We start from the raw sequence: 23,740 nt of genomic DNA, 5'->3' as shown, positions 1-23,740 counted from the left end.
TGCCGTTTGTTGCATTACAGGTCCCATTTGCTGTACGGACGGAATGCTTGGGCATACTGGTCAGAGAACCTTGTAGTTCCAAGGGTATATTTCATGAAAATTTCATAAAAACAGAACAAATGCAAATAAAGCCACGACAGTCCGCAAACGGGCCGGTTTGACTTAAGGTAGGGGTGCACAACAACGGCCGATCTCCGTTTCAGGATTCTGAGCCAACTTCTGGTCTTAATCATGTAATTGACTCAATCATGTCTTATCTGACTTGTATGAGTACCAGCAAAAATTCCCGGGGAAATGGAACATTCCGGAAAGTAGAGGTTCTACTGTAATTGAAATCGTCCATAGTCCTACACCAATTTTCTTGTGTGCCAATTCTATTTTAATTTTAAACAATTTTGTTTAGCTTGAGCAGGTTACTGCAAAGGAATGGTGTTCCACTGTGCATTCTGCTATGCATTGTAGTGTCAATTCAATTCAATTTTAACTTCATCTGTAAAGTGGTCTTCACAGTAGGCTGTCATAAAGCTGCTTTACAGAGTAACAGAAGGGGAAAAAAATAGGAAATATCAGCCCTGAGCCCCCAAATAGCATATGAGGTAAAGACTCCTTACTAGGAGAAAAAAAAAAAAAACTCCCCGCTGGAAAAAAAAAAATCTTGAGAGGAACCCGGCTATAGGGGGATGCCCATCCTCCGCTGACCTATTGATCAAGATGGTAACAGATCAGGTATTAAGCTAGCAGGTGATCGAGAAGGGCCACAGGATGGATGCAGAGTAGCATGTTGTGTGACAGTAATGCTACACGTACATAACTCTAATGGCGGTCTGCAGTGTCCCAGCACAGACAGGCAGCAGTATACGTGGTGACACTCCCTTACAGAGGCACAGGGTTTGGGACTGGGGGCGGAAGGGGGGGGGTTAATTCCACTCAGACGTAATGAGAATCTGAATTGCAGGGGAGGGGTGGGTGGGGTGCTTGAGCCTTGTCTGACGTGTTAAAATGCTTCTTGGAGAGAGATAATGCGATTAGGCCCCATTAGAAGAAAACTTCAAATGCAGTAAATGAACGTAGGAGTGCGTCACTGGGGGAGGGGGGTACACATCCTCAATTTCATTACCCCCCCCAGGGAGACGCACAGACGGCTGTTCTAGGAGCCCTAAGTGGCTCTCAATATTTCATAAGATAAGTAGTTCAAAAACTCAGATGAGGCCCACATTAAGGTCTGTAACCTGCCTCTTCTGTGAGTCTAAATCAAATCTTCCCATTGACTCATTCCTCTGAGTGTTCAAGCGAAAGGCTTCTCGGATTCCCCGCCTGCTGAAGACCGCCTGAAACTCGCACAGCAGGTGAGGGACTAGCGGAACGGTTACGGAAGGACTAGTCAGCGCGCCGTGAGTGTGTGTGTGTGTGAGTGTGTGTGTGTAAGTGTGTGTGTAAGTGTGTGCGTGTGTGTGAGTGTGTGTGTGTGTGTGAGTGCGTGTGAGTGCGTGTGAGTGCGTGTGTGTGAGTGTGTGTGAGTGTGTGTGCGTGTGTGAGTGTGTGAGTGTGCGTGTGTGCGTGTGTGTGTGTGTGTGTGTGTGCGTGTGTGTGCGTGTGTGCGTGTGTGAGTGTGTGTGAGTGCGTGTGAGTGTGTGAGTGTGCGTGCGTGTGTGAGTGTGTGTGTGTGTGTGAGTGTGAGTGTGAGTGTGCGTGTGTGTGAGTGTGCGTGAGTGTGTGTGAGTGTGTGTGAGTGCATGTGAGTGCGTGTGAGTGTGTGTGAGTGTGTGTGAGTGTGCGTGAGTGTGCGTGAGTGTGTGTGAGTGTGTGTGAGTGCATGTGAGTGTGTGTGAGTGTGTGTGAGTGCGTGTGAGTGAGTGTGAGTGTGAGTGGGCGCGCCTGTGTCTGTAGGAGGGAGCAGGAGCAGCAGATGTTTGGGGTGTGGTTGTCATGACCCCCGACTGTATCCTCTGTCTCACATCCCTGACCCATGACCCTTGACCCTGATATTCACTTCAGGAGAGTCACCAGCTCTGCCAATTGCATTACATGCCTCAACTGCATCACTCACACTGTCAGTATGTGGGTGTGTGTGTGTGTGTGTGTGTTTGTGTGTGTGTATAAAGGTAGGGGTGTGTGTGTGTGTATGTATAAAGGTAGGGGTGTGTGTGTGTGTGTGTGTGTGTGTGTGTGTGAGTGTGTATGTGTGTGTATGTGAGTGTGTGTGTGTGTATATAAAGGTAGGGGTGTGTGTGTGTGTGTGTATGTGAGTGTGTGTGTGTGTGTATAAAGGTAGGGGTGGGTGTGTGTGTACGTGTGTGTGTGTGTGTGTGTGTGTATGTGTGTGTGTGTGTGTGTGTGTATAAAGGTAGGGGTGTGTGAGTGTGTGTGTGTATGTGTGTGTGTGTGTGTGTGTATATAAAGGTAGGGGTGTGTGTGTGTGGAGCCTGACCTGGCAGCCTTGCAGCAGGTGGTCTGGATGACATCGCTCTCCAGGTGCAGGAGGTGTGTGGGGCTGGGCAGCTCCAGGGGGGCGGTGATGCCTTTGAGCAGCAGCAGAGCCACACAGAACTGAGCCCCCATCTCCTCCAGCTCCCGCGTGCCTATCTGTACACCCTGCAACACACACACCGTTACACACCGTTACACACACACACACCCCCCATTACACACACTCACACTCACACACACCGTTACACACACACACTCACACACACTGTTACACACTGTTACACACACACACACACACCGTTACACACCGTTATACACACACACACCATTACACACACACACACACACACACACACACACACACACACACACACACTGTTACACACTGTTACACACACACACACACACACACACACACCCCGTTACACACCGTTATACACACACACACACACACACACACACCGTTATACACACACACACACCGTTACACACACACACACCGTTACATACACACACACACACACACATACAAATATATATATACACACACACACACACACTCACGCTTCTATATGCTACATACAGTCAATAGAAAATCTGTATATTTTACTGAAATTCAATACTGTAATGAATACTAAAGTTCAGGTCAAGGACCTTGTTTAAGCGCTGAAGGTCCACCTCAGAAGCATTAAATTACAAACCCAGCTTGCTAACCAGCATACTACATACCCTTACTGAATCGTTACTTGGACTGTATCTTTTATTGACCTTTTTATGTTTTTATTTCTTTGTGGAGGCCCTTCCTGAAATTGCGCTATGCTAATAAAAGGTAGAGTTACTGTATAGTGGAGTTACAGTGTAGATAAGGGGGAGTTATGTAGCTATGTAGTTATGGTGTAGTTAATGGGGAGTTTGGGCAGGGTTGAACTGTCGGTGTTGTTACGGTGACAGTGTAGTTATGGTGTAATTAAGGGAGAGTTTTGGGAGTTACGGTGTAGTTACAGTACGGTGTTGTTAAGATAGTTACGGTGTAGTTATGGCGGGGTTATGGTGTAGTTAAGGGGGGGTTATGGTGTAGTTAAGGGGGGGTTATGGTGTAGTTATGGTGTAGTTAGGGGGGGTTATAGTGTAGTTATGGTGTAGTTAGGGGGGGTAATGGTGTAGTTATGGCGGGGTTATGGTGTAGTTACGGCGTAGTTAGGGGGGTAAAGGTATAGTTATGGCGGAGTCATGGTGTAGTTATGGTGTAGTTAGGGGGGGTTATAGTGTAGTTATGGTGTGGTTATGGCGGAGTTATGGTGTAGTTATGGCGTAGTTAGGGGGGTAATGGTGTAGTTATGGCAGGGTTATGGTGTAGTTATGGTGTGGTTATGGCGGAGTTATGGTGTAGTTATGGTGTAGTTATGGCGGGATTAAGGTCAGTACCTTGTACCTGCCCTGATCACAGCCGCACAGCGTGCTCTCCATGGTGTAGCTCTTCTGCACCCCGATCTCCCTCCACACCACCACCCGAGCCGTGGACTCCTTCGACTTCTCCACCACGAAACTGCAGCTGGACATGCTGAAGGCTGGAGCCACCTGGCTTAGGATCTTCGGTAGAGTCTGAGGGACACAATAACGCAAACGCTACTATACCAATGATAACTACATTAACCCAAGCACAACTGTATCTACCAATATAACTACATTAACCAATCTCTTATACCAACGTAATATTTGTGTGTATGGTGTATGCATGCATGTATGCTGGGTGGGGTATCTATGTGAACGGTGTGTGTGCGTGTGTGTCTGTGTGTATGTGAGTATAGTGTCTGTGTGAACGGTGTGTGTGTGTATGGTGTGTGTGTCTGTATGGTGTGTGTATGGTGTGTGTATGGTGTGTGTGTCTGTATGGTGTGTGTGTGTATGGTGTGTGTATATGGTGTGTGTGTACTGCTCACCCTATACCCCAGGTCTTCCTGCAGGTCACAGGAAGTGGTGCTGCTGCTGCTGGTCTGCCACACCGTCTCCTTCAAGCTGCAGCCGTACATGAAGACGTTCTTCTTACGCGAGTGACCGTGATAATCACAGAACACCTGCAGCCACAGAGAGGATGTGTGAGGTTTAACCACAGAGAGGAGGTGTGAGGTTTAACCACAGAGAGGAGGTGTGAGGTTTAACCACAGAGAGGAGGTGTGAGGTTTAACCACAGAGAGGAGGTGTGGGGTTTAACCACAGAGAGGAGGTGTGAGGTTTAACCACAGAGAGGAGGTGTGAGGTTTAACCACAGAGAGGAGGTGTGAGGTTTAACCACAGAGAGGAGGTGTGAGGTTTAACCACAGAGAGGAGGTGTGTGGGTTAACCACAGAGAGGAGGTGTGGGGTTTAACCACAGAGAGGAGGTGTGGGGTTTAACCACAGAGAAGAGGTGTGAGGTTTAACCACAGAGAGGAGGTGTGGGGTTTAACCACAGAGAGGAGGTGTGAGGTTTAACCACAGAGAGGAGGTGCGTGGGTTTAACCACAGAGAGGAGGTGTGGGGTTTAACCACAGAGAGGAGGTGTGGGGTTTAACCACAGAGAGGAGGTGTGTGGGTTAACCACAGAGAGGAGGTGCGTGGGTTAACCACAGAGAGGAGGTGCGTGGGTTAACCACAGAGAGGTGGTGTTAGGTTTAACCACAGAGAGGAGGTGGGAGGTTTAACCACAGAGAGGAGGTGGGAGGTTTAACCACAGAGACGAGGTGTGAGGTTTAACCACACACACATACGCACACACACACACTCACGCACACACACACACACACACACACACACACACACACACACTCACCAGCGGCGCCCTCTGTATGGCAGAGAGGTACTGCAGCAGCCCCTTGGTGTGGTAGATTGTGGGGTGCAGCTCGGCGTTGGGCTTCAGCCACTGGCGATTCAGGTCCTCCCCACTCAGAGAACAACGGTGACTGCAACAGGAAATCATTATACAGACCTTTCCACCAGTACACCGCCAACATCAACACTACAGACCAACGCCAATAACATTAACACAACCCCTGGTTCATGCCCACGCGTCGTCATATCCTGGAGCTCCAGTTGAATCACCCTGTCCCTCTAAAACGGCTCACTATACTTTCCCTCATTTTAACTTCCTACCTTTCCAGCTAACTGTATCCGGTTCACTCCGTTTTAACTTCTGTAATAGATTTACTGGATTTCTGTTTTATCCATCCTAATGCACCTTTATACCTTGTCGACCAGTGGATGATAGGCTCCCCTCCATAGCCGGGTTCCTCCCGATATTTCTTCCCATTGGGGAGTTTTTTTCTTGCACTGTTTGAAGGTTTCTCCCCCACTAGGGGTACTTGCTACTTTGAGGCTCAGGCATGGTGTTTGCCATTTCCCTTTTGCCCTTCTGTTACTCTGCAAAGTGTCAGTCTCAGTAAAAGCTATACAAATCAACTTTATTTTGAATTGAATTGAATTGAACAAACACCAGAAATGAACGCAACGCAAGTGCGACCTGCAGTGTCAAGCGTCACCGTGAGGGGGCGATATAGCACGCGACAGGATGAAGCGGTCTTCTTCCATTTGTGTTTTCTTCCGCTCAGCCTTTCACAGCTTCCTGGATCACCCCCTTGAGGACTGGGGTTTATTACCTCCGCAGGGACATATGAATGCACGTTGAGTATGTACAGCCGCACGTTTGCAATGCAACAGCCTGGCATTTATGCTCGCGTACGGACGTAGGGTATGTCTTGGTCCTGAAACTACTATCACCACTAACACAGACAGCAATACAGCACCAACACCAGCACTCTTTTATTGACAGGGCGAACACAACTGACACCACGAACATTAGCAATAACACCAGCACTAATATAACCACCTGACCAATCACAACAAGGCATTTAAAGGATCCAGCCAATCAGCACAGCTTCTGGGCCCAGAGTTGTTCCAGGAAGTGTCTAGAACAGTGCCACAGAAGTACCGTACATGGTGGAAACACGTACTTGCCGTTGATGACTCCGTCAGGGTTCAGCATGGGGACGATCTTGAAGATGAAGGCCTCTCTGAGGCTCTGCGCTGCAGCGGTGCAGCTCATGAGGAACTCCAGCGTTCCCTTCATCACCCAGCTAGCGTTGGTCTCGCCAGGGTGCACCCGCGCCGTCAGGAACACGTACGGCCTGTTCCCTGAGCACAGCACGCCAAACCTCACAATGAGCCCATGACAGAGTGCTAATGAGAACACAGTACTAACCCCACAGTGCTAATCTGAGCTAACCCCACAGTGCTAATCTGAGCTAACCCCACAGTGCTAATCTGAGCTAAACTCACAGTGCTAATCTGAACTAACCCCACAGTGCTAATCTGAGCTAACCCCACAGTGCTAATCTGAGCTAACCCCACAGTGCTAATCTGAACTAACCTCACAGTGCTAATCTGAACTAACCCCACAGTGCTAATCTGAACTAACCTCACAGTGCCAATCTGAGCTAAACTCACAGTGCCAATCTGAGCTAACCCCACATGCTAATCTGAACTAACCCCACAGTGCTAATCTGAGCTAACCCCACAGTGCTAATCTGAACTAACCTCACAGTGCTAATCTGAGCTAACCTCACAGCACTAACCTCCGCTAACCCCACAGTATTAATTTTAGCTAACCTCATAGTGCTAATCTGAGCTAGCCTCATAGTGCTAATCTGCGCTAATCTGAGCTAACCCTACCCTGCGTTATCTCGTAGCACTACCCAGGGTCACCAGACTCACTGAGACTCATGGAGTCAGCAAGACTCACTGAGCTGGCAGACGTGTTCGGGCGCGGCGGACTGAGGCATGGCGGTGATGGTGAGGACGGGGCAGCCGTTGCCCCCCAGAGTCTCACACAGGACGTCCTGGTGCAGGTAGATCTGCTCTGTGCGCTGGGCCTCCAGCTTCAGCAGGTGCATCTGGGAGGGGAGGAGAGCCGCATCAAATGTGTGTGTGCCTGTGTGTGTGTGTGTGTGTGTGTGTGTGTGTGTGCCTGTGTGTGTGTGTGTGTGTGTGTGTGTGTGTGTGTGTGCCTGTGTGTGTGTGTGTGTGTGTGTGTGCCTGTGTGTGTGTGTGTGTGTGTGTGTGTGTGAGTGTGTGTGTGTGTGTGTGTGTGTTTTATGGAACACAGGATACCATTAATACCATTAACGTGTGAGTTTTATGGAAAACAGGAACCCATTAATACCATGAACGTGCGTGTATGCGTGTTTTATGGAACACAGGATACTATTAATACCATTAATGTGTGTTTGCGTGTGTGTGTTTTATAAAACAAAGCATTAATTCCTTAATACGTTTAACTGTTATTACAATGAACCCCATTAGCACCATTATCTAGCATTAAGTGAGGTGCAGAAAGAACAAACGCTTCGGGTAGTGCCCTAAGTGGTTGAAGAAGTGCCCTACACTCTCAGTTAAGGGCCCTACGTTCTGAGGGAAGTGCCCTATGCCACGCTAGCCCATGGAATACGGCATCTTTGGATGGCAGGACATTTCAAAATCTTTGCTTTACACTAAATTACATGCGTTTTGATAAAAATCTAAATAAAGAGAATACATTTTCCCATAATGTGGCAACTCGTAATAACAACACACATGTAAGTTGTGTGGGTTTAATAGAAGACAGGATACAATTAATGACAATAATAAGTTACCATAACCCTATAATAATAACAATAATAACCATTACTGCTGGGGGGAAGGCAGGAGGTGCAGTAGGAGAGCAGCTGCTCTGTACCTTGAGGGTGGAGTAGGTGTAGGGGTAGTGGTAGGCAAAGTAGCAGACGTCGTCCTTGTGGTGGAAGGTGATGGTGAAAGTCAGGGTGTAGTACGACTTTCCCTTCTGCCCTCCCGCTGCCATAGAGCTCCGGGAGAAGTGATTCCTGGGGCCAATCCACCAATCAGGTTAAGGCATCTCATTGACAGATATACAGGTGCATCTCAAAAAAATTGGAATATTGCGGAAAAGTTCTTTTTTTCCCCATAATTTCATTCAAAAAGTGAAACTTTCTTATATTCTAGATTCATTACACATAAAGTAAAATATCTCAGGCCTTTTTTTGTTTTAATCTCGATGATTATGGCTTACAGCTCATGAAAATCAAAAATCCAGTACCTCAAAATATTAGAATATTACATAAGACCAATCAAAAAAAGGATTGTCAACCTTCTGAAAAGTATGTTCACTCATGTGCTCAATACTTGGTTGGGGCTCCTTTTGCACAAATTACTGCATCAATGCAGCATGGGATGGAGGCAATCAGCCTGTTGCACTGCTGAGGTGTTATGAAGCCCAGGTTGCTTTGATAGCGGCCTTCAGCTCATCTGTATTGTTGGGTCTGGTGTCTCATCTTTCTCTTGACAACACCGTTCAGGTCAGGTGAGTTGGCTGGCCAATCAAGCACAGTAATATCATGGTCAGCAAACCAGTTACTAGTAGTTTTGGCACTATGGGCAGGTGCCATGTCCTGCTGGAAAAGGAAATCAGCATCAGCATTAGCATGAATCTGGACTTGATAAAACACAGTGGACCGAAACCAGCAGATGACATGGCACCCCAAATCATCACTGACTGTGGAAACTTCACACTGGACTTGGATTCTGTGCCCATCCACTCTTCCTCCAGACTCTGGGATCTTGATTTCCAAATGAAATGCAAAATTCCTTGTGGAGGGTGTCAATGAGTGTCTTCTGGACTACTGTCGAGTCAGCAGTCTTCCCCATGATTACCCAACCAAGTTTTGAGTGCATCAATGAACATACTTTTCAGATGATCAACATTTCTGTATTATAAATCCTTTTTTTGCTAGGTCTTGTGTAACATTCTAATATTTTGAGATACTGGCTGGTGTAATATATTAATTAAATTATGGGGAAAAAAAAGAACTTTCGCACAAAAAACAAAATTTTTTGAGATGTACCTGTATAGGTATGACCAATCTACTAAGACAGTTCTTTGAGGAAAAACAGAAAGATGAAACAGCAGGGGAACTCTCTTCATCTAGGCCAGGGATAAACAAATCAGGCCCTCGAATCCAAATCCAGCCCTGGATCTTTTTTCCCCAGGTAATGAACCTGAACAATTGGTGCTACTGATTGGCCAGAATGTCTTCACACCTGACTCCCAGGTAAAGGGAGGGCGGAAAACCAGCAGTGCTCAGCCCTCGAGGACCATGGTTTAACGATGCCTGCCCTAAGCACTTCACTCACAGCCAGCGCAATGCTCTCATGCTGCCCCCCTGTGGCCAAGGGAGGAATCACATGTGCAGAAACTAGGGAGAGATGCTTGATTCTATCATCTCACAAGAGTCTAAACAAAAATCACCGGCAGATCCAAAGAGCTTAGAAGGAGAAAGAGGGCAATCTCAGCTATACGAGAGGCTGGGAAGTGCCATGAGCATGTGTCGTTACATAAGGGTACTGTCTCTCGGAGAAAAGCCAGAGAACACATTCAATTTCAAGACACTGCGCATGTGCAATGGTGAACATCTGGGAGATAAATAGCTTCTTCTTTTTTTTTTCTCTGCGTTAACGCTATATTTCACTGTCCATTTCGTACCTAACAATCTAGGCTATCCGATGATCCACGCAAACTCACAAAGTACATGGTAACAGCTCATTGTAAAAACTTTCCCGTTGAGACCCATTGTAAAAAAATAAAATAAAATAAAAAAAATATATATATTTTTAAAGTGTCGGGGTCTGCATGAGCAGATTTAAGCGTGGAAGAAATTGACCTCTCTATTTACGCTCCGGTAGATCCATGTGCCGCAGTCAAATGACAAACCTATGATTAAAGGGGCCAAAGTTTGAAGGGTGGGCCTATACTCACTTGTAATAGCAGATATCTGCCCCGGTGCGGACCCAGTGGGGCTGGCCCCGAATAGCTTCCTGAACAGAATACATCAGCACCTGCATACCTGCACGGGTTCAAAACACCAATTACAGAGCAAGCCTGTGACCCAGCGGACCAATCACATACAACATACAACAACCACACATACAATAAACAAGTTAAAGTGAGAAGACTAGCCAATCAGTCAGAAAGAAATGATTCCAGAGAGAAGATTCTAGAATCAAACTGCAGCAGAGATGTGAGTGCATTTGAGTGTGTGAGCGTGTGTGCATGTGTTTGTGGGTGGGTATGTGTGGTCTCAAAGGTTGGCGCGTGTGTGTGTGTGTGTATATGTGTGTATATTCTTTAAGGTAGGCGTACCATAGTTGAACTGGCTGTTGGATTTCTCACAGTTTATGATGTTGAAGCGATAGGGGGTGCCAACGCGCATGCCGCTCACTTCAAAGTAAAACCACTGGTGGTAATGGTTACTGTTGATGTCAGGGTTCAGGATGAGGTCATACTCAAGCCTGCAAAACAACAAGCCCTCAGTATCGGCATTTCATAGTGCGTGCACACACACACGCAAACACGCATGTGACATACACCGATGAGCCAAAACATTATGACCATATGCCTAAAATACTGTTGGTGCTCTGTGTGCCACCAAAGCAGCTCTGACCTGCTGAGGACTCTAAAAGACCTCTGAAGGTGCCCTGTGGTATCTGGCACCGAGATGTTAGCAGCAGATCCTTTAAGTCTTGTAAGTTGCGAGGTGGAGGCCCTGTGGATCAGACTTGTTGTTCCAGCACATCCCCCAGATGCTTGATCAGATTTACATCTGGGGAATTTTGAGGCCAGGGCAATACCTTGAACTCTTCATCATGCTTCTCAAACCATTCCCGAACAATTTGTCCAGTGTGGCAGGGCGCATTATCCTGCTGAAAGAGGCCACGGCCATCGGGGAATACTGTTGCCATGAAAGGGTGTACATGGTCCACAATGATGTTTAGGTAGGTGGCACGTGTCAAATCAACGATCACATGAATGCCCAGACCCAGCATTTCAACACTGCCCAGAGCATCACACTCCCTCCACCAGCTTGTCTTCCTTCCCACAGTGCGTCCTGGTGCCATCTCTTCCCCAGGAAAACACATACCCGGCCTTCAACATGATGTAAACGGGATTCATCTGACCAGGCGACCTTCTTCCCTTGCTCCAAGGTCCAGTCCAGTCCAGTGATCAGCACTACTGACAGGGAATACCTCACGAGCCTTGCCGTTTCGGAGATGCTCCGAGCCAGCCCTCTGGTCATAACGATTTGGCCCATGTCAAAGTCGCTCAGGTCTTTATGCCTGCCCATTTCTCTCGCATCCAACACGTCGACTACGAGAACCAAGAGTTCACTTACCGTCTAATATATGCCAGACCTTGACATGCACCATTGTTACATGATAATCAATGTTATTCACTTCACCTGCGAGTGGGTGGTCATAATGTTTTGGCTCATCGGTGTATGTTAACGTGTAAATCATGTGACAGGAAGTATCCCACTTCACTTACTTCCTCACTTGGACCACCTTCCTCAGGTTTCCGGACTCAAACTGGGAGTTGAATTTCAGAGCCTCTCCATCGCTGATCACCGGAGACCTGGAACACAAAGAGCAACGAGACGCTCAAACCCTGGACCGTGAGCGGTCCTGCCACGCCTGGGGCTCTTTCCAATCGCTTATTATACCTCCTTGCATCCTTTCTGTGTGTCCTTTCCAAGCTCCCAACTCCCATCCATCAGAGGAAAGGAAGCAAGGAAAAGGACGTGAGGATGGAGGAATCGAGAAACTGAATTAAGCAAATGGAATGCCCTGGCGCTTTCAAACGTCAATCTGAAGCCACGTCAGTTACAGACGTAGATGAGGAGAGGTGAATCTACAGGTTGATCATGCTTTACGTCTTTACGAAAAAATACTTCTGCAAAGGATGCGGTTGTGCATCTGTGCTGAAGAATCCTTCAAGGAAAACTGAAGATGGTCCTAAAAGACTGCAGACCTCAATCGATTGCAGGTTCAGGCAAGGAACGAGGAGACGAGGAAGGACAAAATATCCGATTAGAATGCACGCCTGTACTACACCTGCACTCTGGGGGGTCAGGGGTCAAAGTTGACAGGACAGAGGTCGCAGTGCTCACCTGTGCAGGTGCAGGTCGAGGTCGTAGACCACTTTCTCCAGGATGTCAGCCGGGTGGATGAGCCGCTCGATGTCCTGGAAGATCTTCATCCTGCATAATGCAGAACAGCGCAGAGAAAGTAGCTCAGGTTACAGTAAGGATGTTCAGAATGGATGATCTGGTAACCGAACAAGAAGTAGACTATATTAAAACCCCATACAAATCAGTTAGAAGTAGCTGAAGTCACAGCTAAGAATTTAATAGAAATTGCAGTAACGAATGAATTAACAGTTGGAAGTGCCCTAAGCTCTTGAGGAAGTGTCTTGCACTCTCGGTGATGTGTCCTATGTTGCCAGGGAAGTGAAGTCTTTCATAATTTTATTATGACACTTGTAACAGAAGTGGGATGAAACTGCAGGATTATTGGGATGAAATAAGATACATTTCTTTGTATCAAAACATTCTGATCAAATAATGGGTAATAATATTAAATAACCTAGGAGCAATTTTGGAGATAATTTACTCAAGTTAGCCAGATCATGTGACGTTGTTTCCTTTTTACTCAAAATGAGCACTTTCTCTTTGAATCTTGCAATGCTCAGCTCATCTGTATTTATATCTGTATTTTGATCAATAAACATAAATGTCACTGAGAGATGATTGGGTTAAAAAAACAGGAGTAATTATTTTGTTGTGATGCAAGACTGGGTCATTGCCCAGTAATTGTAAACAATGTCTAATCTGTGTTTAGAGAACAGAGTGTACTTTTTGGCTCTTTTTCTGTGTGAGAAACACAGAATCCTCTGTTAACATAACCAGTGCCCTCAGAAGTGCCCTACGCTCTCAGGCAAGTGAAGTGCCCTACGCTCTCAGGCAAGTGAAGAGCCCTACGCCCTCAGGCAAGTGAAGTGCCCTACGCCCTCAGGCAAGTGAAGAGCCCTACGCTCTCAGGCAAGTGAAGAGCCCTACGCTCTCAGGCAAGTGAAGAGCCCTACGCTCTCAGGCAAGTGAAGAGCCCTACACTCTCAGGCAAGTGAAGAGCCCTACGCTCTCAGGCAAGTGAAGAGCCCTACGCTCTCAGGCAAGTGAAGTGTCGTACACTCTCAGGCAAGTGAAGAGCCCTACGCTCTCAGGCAAGTGAAGAGCCCTACACTCTCTGGCAAGTGAAGTGCCCTACGCTCTCAGGCAAGTGAAGTGTCGTACACTCTCAGGCAAGTGAAGAGCCCTACGCTCTCAGGCAAGTGAAGAGCCCTACACTCTCAGGCAAGTGAAGAGCCCTACACTCTCAGGCAAGTGAAGAGCCCTACACTCTCAGGCAAGTGAAGAGCCCTACACTCTGGGAATCGCCTTACGCTCTCGGGGACGAGGCCTTACCTCTGAACGCCGTGCACCCTCTCCAGGACGTGCTCAGGGACGGGCGGGGGGACGTGTCCGAAGTAGTCGGGGTAGGCCACCTCGCTGTAGCGCGGGACGGAGCGGGTGGTCTTCTCCATGTGGATGTACAGCTCGGGGTCGTGCAGCGGCAACATGGCGGCCGTGTCGGGCACCTCCAGGCACACCTGCTCCCCCGAGGACAGCGAGCTGCAGTCGTCCTCGCACTCGCGCTCGTAGACGCGCCGGAGGTTGTCCTCCCGCTCGTAGGCCTGCGGCGGCGGCGAGTCCGACGCCCCCAGCGTCACGCGCTCCAGGTCCTGCGCCAGCTCCTGGTCTGGGCGGGGCCTGTGGTCGATGCCGATGCTGTCCAAATGCAGGGGCGGGTCCCCGGGCTCCTCCCCGTGGGCCGAGCCGAGGAGGGGCTGGGCCGGCACCTGTGCCGTGGGGACGATGATTGGGCCGACAGATTTCAGAGCCGGGGGTGTCGGCTTTGTGTCCTCGCAGTCATCAAAATATTTCTGCAAAGAGAGGCCTTCATCAGCATTGCAGAGCTACAACACAACTACAGCCACAGCTCAATCACTACAGCTAGAGGGCATCTACAGCACAGCCACAACTACAGATCGAGAACAGCTACAGCACAGCCACAACTACAGCTTGAGCACAGCTACAGCAACAAATACAGCTAGAGAAAATATACAGCACAGCCACAACTACAGCTTGAGAACAGCTAAAGCACAGCTACAAAACAGCCTGAGAACAGCCACACAGCAATACACAGCTACAACTAGTTACAACTAGCTCCAACTCAGCACAGTCTGTAATCTATATTTTACAAAACAGATCATATTGAGAGAAATGTCACGCATTCAGACCCAAACAACCACAGGACACATTTCACCTGAAAATCTTCAGAAAGTTCTGGAAAGAAGCGCTCGTACATCTTCAGCTCCTGCAGGGGCCGGGTCAGGCTCTGCTTGGGGCGGAGTTTACTGATGTCGGTCTCGATGTCGTCATTCTGGGGAGAAACAGCCCACTGAAACACTGGAGCAGATGCCGCAGTTAACCTGTACTAGAGCTTTAGTGATGTTGTATCTTGACCCGCTGATCTGGGAAGGTCATTCAATTAGTCCGGTGAACTCCCATATGTTTCCCCTACATTGTAAGTCGCTCTGAACTGCTAAATGTAATGTTACTCTCATCATATGTGTGTGTGTACACAAGCTATGCACTGTACAGTCACGCTAAGGGGGCAAGACAGTAGATTAGTGGGGCAGCCTATAGACTAGTGGTTACAGTACATGAAAGAGACCCGGAACGTTCAAGCCCCAGTGTAGCCACGAGAAGATCCCTGAAGCTGCTGGGCCCTTGAGCAAGGCCCTTAACCCCACATTGCTCCAGGGGGGAATCAGTCTAAAGAACTGCAGGTCAGCTAAAATAACTGTATGTGATGTGATGGGACTCTGATGCGGGAGGGGCCTGTGTACCGGAGAGTTCCGGTCTTTCTCGTCCTCTTCGTTCTCCGTGTCCTCGTTCTCGTCACTCTCGTCCAGCACGTCGTCCACTGAGCATGACACACACGGAGTCAGAACCACAGCAACGCACGCTACACAGGCTCCAAAACACACCACAACACACCAGCCACAACACAAGGGTGTACACACTATGATGAGGTAGGGGCGGGTGATACGGCCTAAAATGGTAATCACGCTGGCTGCTTTTTAAAAAATTTTATTACTTGCATCACCAAGAAAAATAGTTGCAAAATCCGTAGGTTTAGTCACAGTCTGGAACCCCGTTAAGCCACGCACATTCCCAAGTACAGATCCGGATGCAGGCAATATAGTTGGCTGCACGGATACAGTTACAGATACCTATAATGCCGTACTTGTTCACACCTAGTAAATATACCATTCATTGCAGTCCACACAGTCTTTTGCGATGTTTTTATGTTCATAATGGGACAACGATAAATATACAATACCGTGCAGCCCTATATTAAAGACCAATGCGCATTTTGGTCGAAGTATGCATATTTTTCTGAGCGGTTTGCAAAACGATTTCCATCGTGACATGATCTATGTTTTCGCTTAATTATCAGATGGCGTTGCTAAATGTTAGCACAGAGAGCTGACCATTTTAGATACTAAAACCAGGGAGAGAAAGCTGACGGGTGTGGTGCGTTAAACACACACACACACACACTTATGCGGTTAGGGGGGTATGAGGGTAGGTGGAGCACAGGGGAGACGCACCATCAGACGACTGGCTGTACATTTCTGCGACGGGCCCCCCAGGGGGCAGGTGAGGCAGGGGGTGCTGGAAGACGCACTTGATGGTGGTCAGAGGCAGGCGGTTTTTGGGGAAACACTTGCGCATGATGAGGCTGGAGGTGTTCACTAGGGAATCCAATGTCCGCACGGGGAGGCACTCCTGAAACCGCAGCAACACCACGGCTCACCACAGGGGGGCGACAAACACCAGGCACAACCACAACATTCACCCTCACACTGGATATTTAACCCTCCTGTTATGTTCAACTTTAGGGAACAGCAATAATGTTCCCGGGTCAAATTGACCCGGTGCATGTTTCACCATCTGAAAGTAGTTTAAAAAGATATTTTTCTCCAAAAACATTATCTTTAGCTCAATTAATATCAATTTAGTTAATATTTAGTGTAATCAAGTTTTTCCACCTCTTACAGATCCTGGTTTACTGATGAGAATCAATTCGTTTTCCATTTAAAAAATTATTTTCAAACTGTTTTTTTCTGTACACTGGCAAATATTTGTCATTCACCACATTTGCTTCAACACATTCTTATTTTATTTTTTCCATCGTTTTTTAAATAGTTTCTGTTATGGGGGCATGCTGATTAATTCAAACAATACATCTCATACATTGGTGTCAAACTGTCCCTTTAAATTCACATATACATGTTGAAACTACATTGAATTTTTGACAATGTTTACAACAGGAAACCCGAACAAGAAGGAGAGAACAATTTGTTTGCGTGTGTGTGTGTGTGTGTGTTTTGGGCAAATTCATTTTTTGCACTTGAAGCATGGTGCTCCTCCAATAGGCTTACCAGTGTACACCTGCATGTTCAATGCATAGCTTGAACAAGCTGCCCAGATCTTTATGCCCTATTTTGCTGGCTTTGAAGGCATGTATTGCCTAAAGGGGCAGCGACCTCTGAATGCCAGCAGGCTTTCATCCACGGTGACATTAGGACCTGGGTTGTAGAGCAGTGGCAGCCGCTCTACCCCCTCTCTCCCACTTGTCCCACACTGTCCTAATAGCTGCCAGCTTATCTCTCTCTCGTCTGCCAGCTCTTTTCTCCCGATTATCAAACCTGATGACCCTTGAGAAAATATGTAAGATCTCCAATGACATAGTGGCTCGGAATATGGCCCTGCCTGTCTCTGCATCCCACAGGCTGGCTGTCGATTCACCTTTGGACTTATAAACCCCAGCCAGGATGAGAAGCCCCAAATAAGCATGTAAGTGCTTATTGTCCAGTTCTCTCCACTCCTGCCCAAAAACACGCCTCCCTTCTAAATTAGTCATTTCTGGAACAACTTTCCGGATTGAATCAGGAATTACCAACTCAAAAGTCTGTCTGTCTCTCTCTCTGTCTGTCTGTCTGTCTCTCTCTGTCTGTCTGTCTGTCTGTCTGTCTGTCTGTATATGTGTGCGCGCTTCTGTGTGTGTGCGTGTGCAGGTGTGTGTGTTGGTGTGTGTGTGCATGTGTTTGTGTGTGTGGTTGGGTTGTCTCTAATATTGGAAAAGAAAACAAATCAGTTTTGGTCTAAATTTGATAATTTTAGCCTTTGTATCCTCCATTATCACTGCCGGGTCAAAATGCAAACACGTTAAATTAGCAATTTTTCATTTACATGTTCATTACAGTAATTAAGCCCAGCAGAAAAGGTTTCATGCTCCAAACATTTTTTTTCTATTTTTCCTGGATTTTTAAACTTTGAAACGGGTCAATTTGACCCGCAACATAACAGGAGGGACTGTACACCTGGTTCTGCAGTCAACCACAAAAGAGGGATTCCAGCAGAACCTGGCTCTGTTAGGAAATTGCTGTCAGACCTGGGCCCTGACAGTTAACCCAAAAGAAGACTGAAATATTAATTTTGCAGAAAAGGTCCATATGTCAGGGAACCAATCAGAACTTTACCCTAGAAAAAATAATTCAGCTTGGCTATGAATGAACTGAAAGAGAAAGCATGAAGGGCTTTCTATGCCACCAAAACAATCAAAATCAAATCAGTCTAAAGTCCAATTTGGATCTGGCCCAAAATATCAGAATCATCGATCAAACCAGTTGCACTTCATAGCAGTGAAGGGTGGGTCTGCTGACACAATTTGATTTTGTTAAATGGGAAGAACATCCAATTGAAACCCTGCATGCAGAACAGAAATATCATTATCCAGGCACAGAGGAAAATTCCAAGTAATGCATGCAGGACAGAATTAGGCCATTATCCTCTAATAAACATCCAGAAAGGCGCAATCAAATTCTAGAAACATAAAAAAGAGCAACCCGAAATCATATCATTATAAAGCCCTGCAATGCCAAGACCAGAACAGAGTCCTCAGCGTACTTCTGAGGCTGAGCTAACTCACAGATACTAACACCACTAACACCAATGAGCCTCAGGGCAATGATGCATTATTTCAAACAATTAGACCAAACTAAATTATGATGAAAGAAAAAGAAACCCATATCCCTTATTGGAGCAAAACCACAGAAGGTCAATCCAAGCTTGAGTGCTATTTGGCCCTAAAGAGACAGTAGACCTTGGCAGAATATTTGACCGTGGTGACTGACAACGAATTGAGAAAAGTATTGACAAGGCACAGACTCAGAGAGCACAGCCTGGCCATAGAAACCAGCCCTCACAGGCAGACCTGGCCGACCAGAGAGGACAGACTGTACTCACACTGTGACCAGGGGGCAGGGGAGACAGAGCTGCAGTTCCTTACAGAATGCACCATACACAAGTACCAGGACAAAAGGACACATTTCTTTATTTCTTAAAAAATATATAAACAATTTTACTCAAATTTCCGACTTTTAATAATCTTGAAAAGCTTCCCTATATACTAGGGGAGAAAATAGAATGTGTGATATTGGCTGGAACTCATGTGGCCTCCTGTCACAAGCTGAGGGACAACCAGTCAGGCACCATCTCTGTTATCTGTATTGTTTGTTGTGATTGTTATTGTCCTGGTTAATGTTCGTAACTTAGAAATTCATGTAGATTGTCAGTAGATTTGCTTATTTATTATTTATGAATTCATTTTTTTATAGATTTTATTTCAGTGTATTTATCTTATGTTTTATATGTCATAGTTAAAATGTATTATTGTTAATTGCGTTGGCAAAATTGTTTGGATAGTCATGCCATTAAGGCATTACTGAATTGAACTGAATTGAGACTGAGACAGAAAGAGACAGAGAGAGAAAGAGCGACCAAGAGAGAGAGAGAGAAAGAGAGAGAGAGAGAAAGAGAGAGAGAGAGAAAGAGAGAGCGAGACCAAGATAAAGACTCACAGTAGACGTGCTGTAGAGAATTCTCATTCCATGGGCGTCGACGAAGGCCTTCCTGCCCACTTTGATGTTGGTGATGTTCCTGACGCATCCCAGAATGCCCTTGCGTATGAGCATGTGCCTGTGCCGTGTGTCGTTGCGGTGCCAGTCCTGGTAGAGGGCGAGCAGCACGGGCACGTACGCCCGGTCCACCGCACGCCGCGCGTTGGTCTCTGTGGGCAGGAGGGCAGTGTTAACTGTAGAAATGGTCACCGTCACAGTGCCGGCCAGTCACAGTCAGAATCAGTCACAGTGGCAGTCAGTCAGAATCACAGACACAGTGTCAGTCACAATCAGAATCACAGTCACAGTGTCAGTCACAGTCAGAATCAGAGTCACAGTGGAAGTCAAAATCAGTCACAGTCAGAATTACGGTCACAGTGTTAGTCACAGTCACAGTCAGAATCACAGTCAGTGTCAGTCAGAATTACAGTCAGTGGCAGTCACAGTAAGAATCAGTCACAGTGTTAGTGAGTCAGAATCACAGTCAGTGTCAGTCACAATCAGTCACAATCAGAGTCACAGTGGAAGTCACAATCAGACTCACAGTGACAGTCTCAGTCAGAATCAGAGTCACAGTGACAGTCTCAGTCAGAATCAGACACAGTCAGAATCACAGTCACAGTGTCAGTCAGAATCACGGTCACAGTGTCAGTCAGAATTACAGTCACAGTGTCAGTCAGAATCACGGTCACAGTGGCAGTCACAATTAGAATCATAATAACAGTCACAGTCGTAGTCACAATCAGAATCAGAATAACAGTCACAGTGTCAGTCAGAATCACGGTCACAGTGGCAGTCACAATCAGAATCAGAATAACAGTCACAGTGGCAGTCACAATCAGAATCAGGATAACAGCCACAGTGTGAGTCACAATCAGAATCACAGTCACAGTGTGAGTCACAATCAGAATCACAGTCACAGTGTGAGTCACAATCAGAATCATAGTCACAGTTGGTCAGAATCAGTCAGTGGCAGTCACAGTCAGAATCACAGTGTCAGTCACAGCCACAGTTACTCACTCGACTTCAGCAAAGCTGCCACTGTGTCCAGGGACACTCTGCAAAACGAATAAACAAAATAAATCAACCAATAAACAGACTCACTGAGACACAAACACACTCACTGAGACACAGACAAACACACTCACTGAGACACAGACAAATGCACATACACATGCTCTCTGAGACATGACACAAACAAATACACTCTCCTGTGCACGCGTGCGCACACACACACATTCGCACACAGAGACACAGACAAACACACTCTGTCCCTCTCTCAGTACGTACTTCAGTAGACTGCTGCTCTTCTTACTGTAGGGGCAGATGATTTTGAACAGTACATCGATGACGCCATTCTTCCCCAGGGAGACAGCGTTAACAGCTAGACAAACAATACAGGATCACAAAAATTGCCAACAGAAGGCACTATTGTACACAAGTTGTTGGTTTCACAGACGATGTCTACTGGCCGTATGCAAGGTAGCTGGTCATACACACAGTCGCTGGTCATAGACACGGTTGATGGCCATACATACAGTTGCTGGTCATACGGTCGCTGGTCATACACACAGTCGCTGGTCATACACACGGTTGATGGCCATACATACAGTTGCTGGTCATACGGTCGCTGGTCATACACACAGTCGCTGGTCATAGACACGGTTGATGGCCATACATACAGTTGCTGGTCATACGGTCGCTGGTCATACACACAGTCGCTGGTCATAGACACGGTTGATGGCCATACATACAGTTGCTGGTCATACGGTCGCTGGTCATACACACAGTCGCTGGTCATAGACACGGTTGATGGCCATACATACAGTTGCTGGTCATACGGTCGCTGGTCATACACACAGTCGCTGGTCATAGACACGGTTGATGGCCATACATACAGTTGCTGGTCATACGGTCGCTGGTCATACACACAGTCGCTGGTCATACACACGGTTGATGGCCATACATACAGTTGCTGGTCATACGGTCGCTGGTCATACACACAGTCGCTGGTCATAGACACGGTTGATGGCCATACATACAGTTGCTGGTCATACGGTCGCTGGTCATACACACAGTCGCTGATCATAGACACGGTTGATGGCCATACATACAGTTGCTGGTCATACGGTCGCTGGTCATACACACAGTCGCTGGTCATAGACACGGTTGATGGCCATACATACAGTTGCTGGTCATACGGTCGCTGGTCATACACACAGTCGCTGGTCAAACTCACAGTTGGCAGAGTAGGCGCGCAGCACTTGCAGGCAGGGCAGCAGGAGTTTGTGGTTCTGCAGGTTTTGCTTCAGCAGGTTCACAGTGATGTTCAGAGCCCCATGGATCCGCGCTTTGATGCCAAACTTCTTATCTGCGAGATCGAGAGCAGAGTTTAGGACCCGTCGACAGGAGAGGGCTAGCCTGTTTATGTCTACTCTCAAATCACACAGGAAAAACAGTGAGCACTTTCACGGACCTGATGCCACATTTTACCCACAAGGCATTGAGGCAGTGCTCGGCTCTTACTGAAAAACAGGAGGTCCCACGCAACCTGGAAGGTTTCAAGCAGATGCAGTGTGTGTGTATGTGTGTATGTGTACTGAATACTACAGATGCCCTTTATACACAAAATATTACTTAATTCTCTAAGACAGGTAAACACTCATAGTTCTCTCAAAGGTGAACACACAGAGTAAACAGAATATTCTGGTACTGCCCAAGGGGATGTGGCCTCAGTAACAGTAACACTTTCCTCTTGGGTCCTCATCACACTTGTCCCTGTGTACGATTTGCACTTGATTGTACGTCGCTCTGGATAAGAGCGTCTGCCATATGCCTGTAATGTAATGTAACGTGGTGTAATGGGGGCAGAGTCAGTCCTCACCTTTTGGTCCAACTTTGGCCAGAATGGAGTGCAGCTGCAGCATGAGCTCATCACTGGGCGGGGCCTCCTTACTGGCGCTTATCAACAGTTGCAGCAGAATTGCCGTCCCCCCCTTTGAAACCAGCACCCCCACCCTGTGCCCGCTGCCTGCACAAAACAAACAAACAAACAAACACCTTGGATATTGCCCAGAAAATCCAATTCACAGCCTCTACAATCCAATCATATTACATTCTCAGTGCCTACACCAATGAAGACCCTTGTTGCACAAACCACAATGGCCACAGCAGAAATCCCAAAATAAACAGGTTATTCAACCAGATGAAGTCAGGTAAAATTAGTATGCACAGTAACTCCCAATATTTGCATATTCTGATTGGCAGCCAAATTGAGACGCAGACTAGCTGCACAAACAGAAAGGTCTGCTTACACAGACAGAGCTGCTCACAGACACAGGACTGCTCACAGAGACAGGGCTGCTCACAGATACAGGACTGCTCACAGAGACAGGACTGCTCACAGATACAGGACTGCTCACACAGACACAGGACTGCTCACACAGACACAGGACTGCTCACAGAGAGAGAGGGCTGCTCACAGAGAGAGAGGGCTGCTCACAGAGACAGAGCTGCTCACAGAGACAGGGCTGCTCACAGAGACAGGGCTGCTTACAGATACAGGACTGCTCACAGAGACAGGACTGCTCACACAGACACAGGACTGCTCACACAGACACAGGACTGCTCACACAGACACAGGACTGCTCACAGAGAGAGAGGGCTGCTCACGGAGACAGAGCTGCTCACAGAGACAGGGCTGCTTACACAAACAGGGCTGCTCACATAGAGGAGGAAAGCTGGTCACTCACCTGCTGACACCAGCTCATTAAGAATGTACAGAATATTCAGCACTGTCTGTGGGTCCCTTGTGCTCTAGGAAACAAAAGGCAGGTGAGTAAAGCATAGACACACAATGCTAGTGTATATGGTCTGCATAATACTATTTGTATAATACTTTGCATTTGTCGTTTAATATGAGAAACATACCTCTAACGAAGAGAGGATGACCTCCATCCCACTTGAACCTTTGGCCATGATCTCTTTCCTGATTTTCTCTGAAATTCAGAAGACAAAGAGAATGGTGAATTATTGCAGTGTCATGGCTAGCATGGTAAGTGTCATGGTTAGTGTGGTAAGAGTTATGGTTAAAGTTCAAAATGACACGTTAGTGTGACAAGTGGCATGGTAAGTGCAGTAACTGCAGTAAGTGTGACGGTTAGTGCGGCAAGTGTCATGTTAGGGCGGTAAGTGTCATGGTTAGAGCGGTAAGTGTCATGTTAGGGCGGTAAGTGTCATGGTAAGTGCGGGAAGTGTCATGGTAAGTGCGGTAAGCGTCATGGTAAGTGCGGTAAGCGTCATGGTGAGTGCGCGGTAAGTGTCA

General features: G+C 47.1%; 1 protein-coding gene across 4 annotated transcripts in view; it reads right to left on the bottom strand.

Moving 5' to 3' along the window:
• Nucleotides 1-23,740, bottom strand: part of agtpbp1 (ATP/GTP binding carboxypeptidase 1) — a 30,022-nt gene that overhangs the window by 3,044 nt on the left and 3,238 nt on the right. For all 4 annotated transcript variants that reach the window (XM_061260317.1, XM_061260320.1, XM_061260318.1 and 1 more), the window contains exons 4-25: nt 23,347-23,414; nt 23,169-23,232; nt 22,301-22,447; nt 21,656-21,787; nt 20,707-20,800; nt 20,437-20,474; nt 19,378-19,586; nt 16,063-16,240; nt 15,295-15,371; nt 14,709-14,825; nt 13,808-14,325; nt 12,455-12,544; nt 11,833-11,919; nt 10,651-10,799; nt 10,267-10,354; nt 8,173-8,317; nt 7,201-7,351; nt 6,413-6,593; nt 5,236-5,365; nt 4,368-4,502; nt 3,853-4,029; nt 2,429-2,592 (exon numbers count right to left, since the gene is read on the bottom strand). In XM_061260317.1, the coding sequence (XP_061116301.1) occupies nt 2,429-2,592; nt 3,853-4,029; nt 4,368-4,502; nt 5,236-5,365; nt 6,413-6,593; nt 7,201-7,351; nt 8,173-8,317; nt 10,267-10,354; nt 10,651-10,799; nt 11,833-11,919; nt 12,455-12,544; nt 13,808-14,325; nt 14,709-14,825; nt 15,295-15,371; nt 16,063-16,240; nt 19,378-19,586; nt 20,437-20,474; nt 20,707-20,800; nt 21,656-21,787; nt 22,301-22,447; nt 23,169-23,232; nt 23,347-23,414 (3,139 nt within the window). The remainder of the gene's footprint in view (nt 1-2,428; nt 2,593-3,852; nt 4,030-4,367; nt 4,503-5,235; nt 5,366-6,412; nt 6,594-7,200; nt 7,352-8,172; nt 8,318-10,266; nt 10,355-10,650; nt 10,800-11,832; nt 11,920-12,454; nt 12,545-13,807; nt 14,326-14,708; nt 14,826-15,294; nt 15,372-16,062; nt 16,241-19,377; nt 19,587-20,436; nt 20,475-20,706; nt 20,801-21,655; nt 21,788-22,300; nt 22,448-23,168; nt 23,233-23,346; nt 23,415-23,740) is intronic.

This window comes from Conger conger, chromosome 11 (genome assembly GCF_963514075.1).
Source record: "Conger conger chromosome 11, fConCon1.1, whole genome shotgun sequence".
Classification (NCBI taxonomy): Eukaryota; Metazoa; Chordata; class Actinopteri; order Anguilliformes; family Congridae; genus Conger; species Conger conger.
The sequence above is the reverse complement of the archived record's forward strand: the minus strand, read 5'-3'. Positions and strand labels throughout refer to the sequence as shown.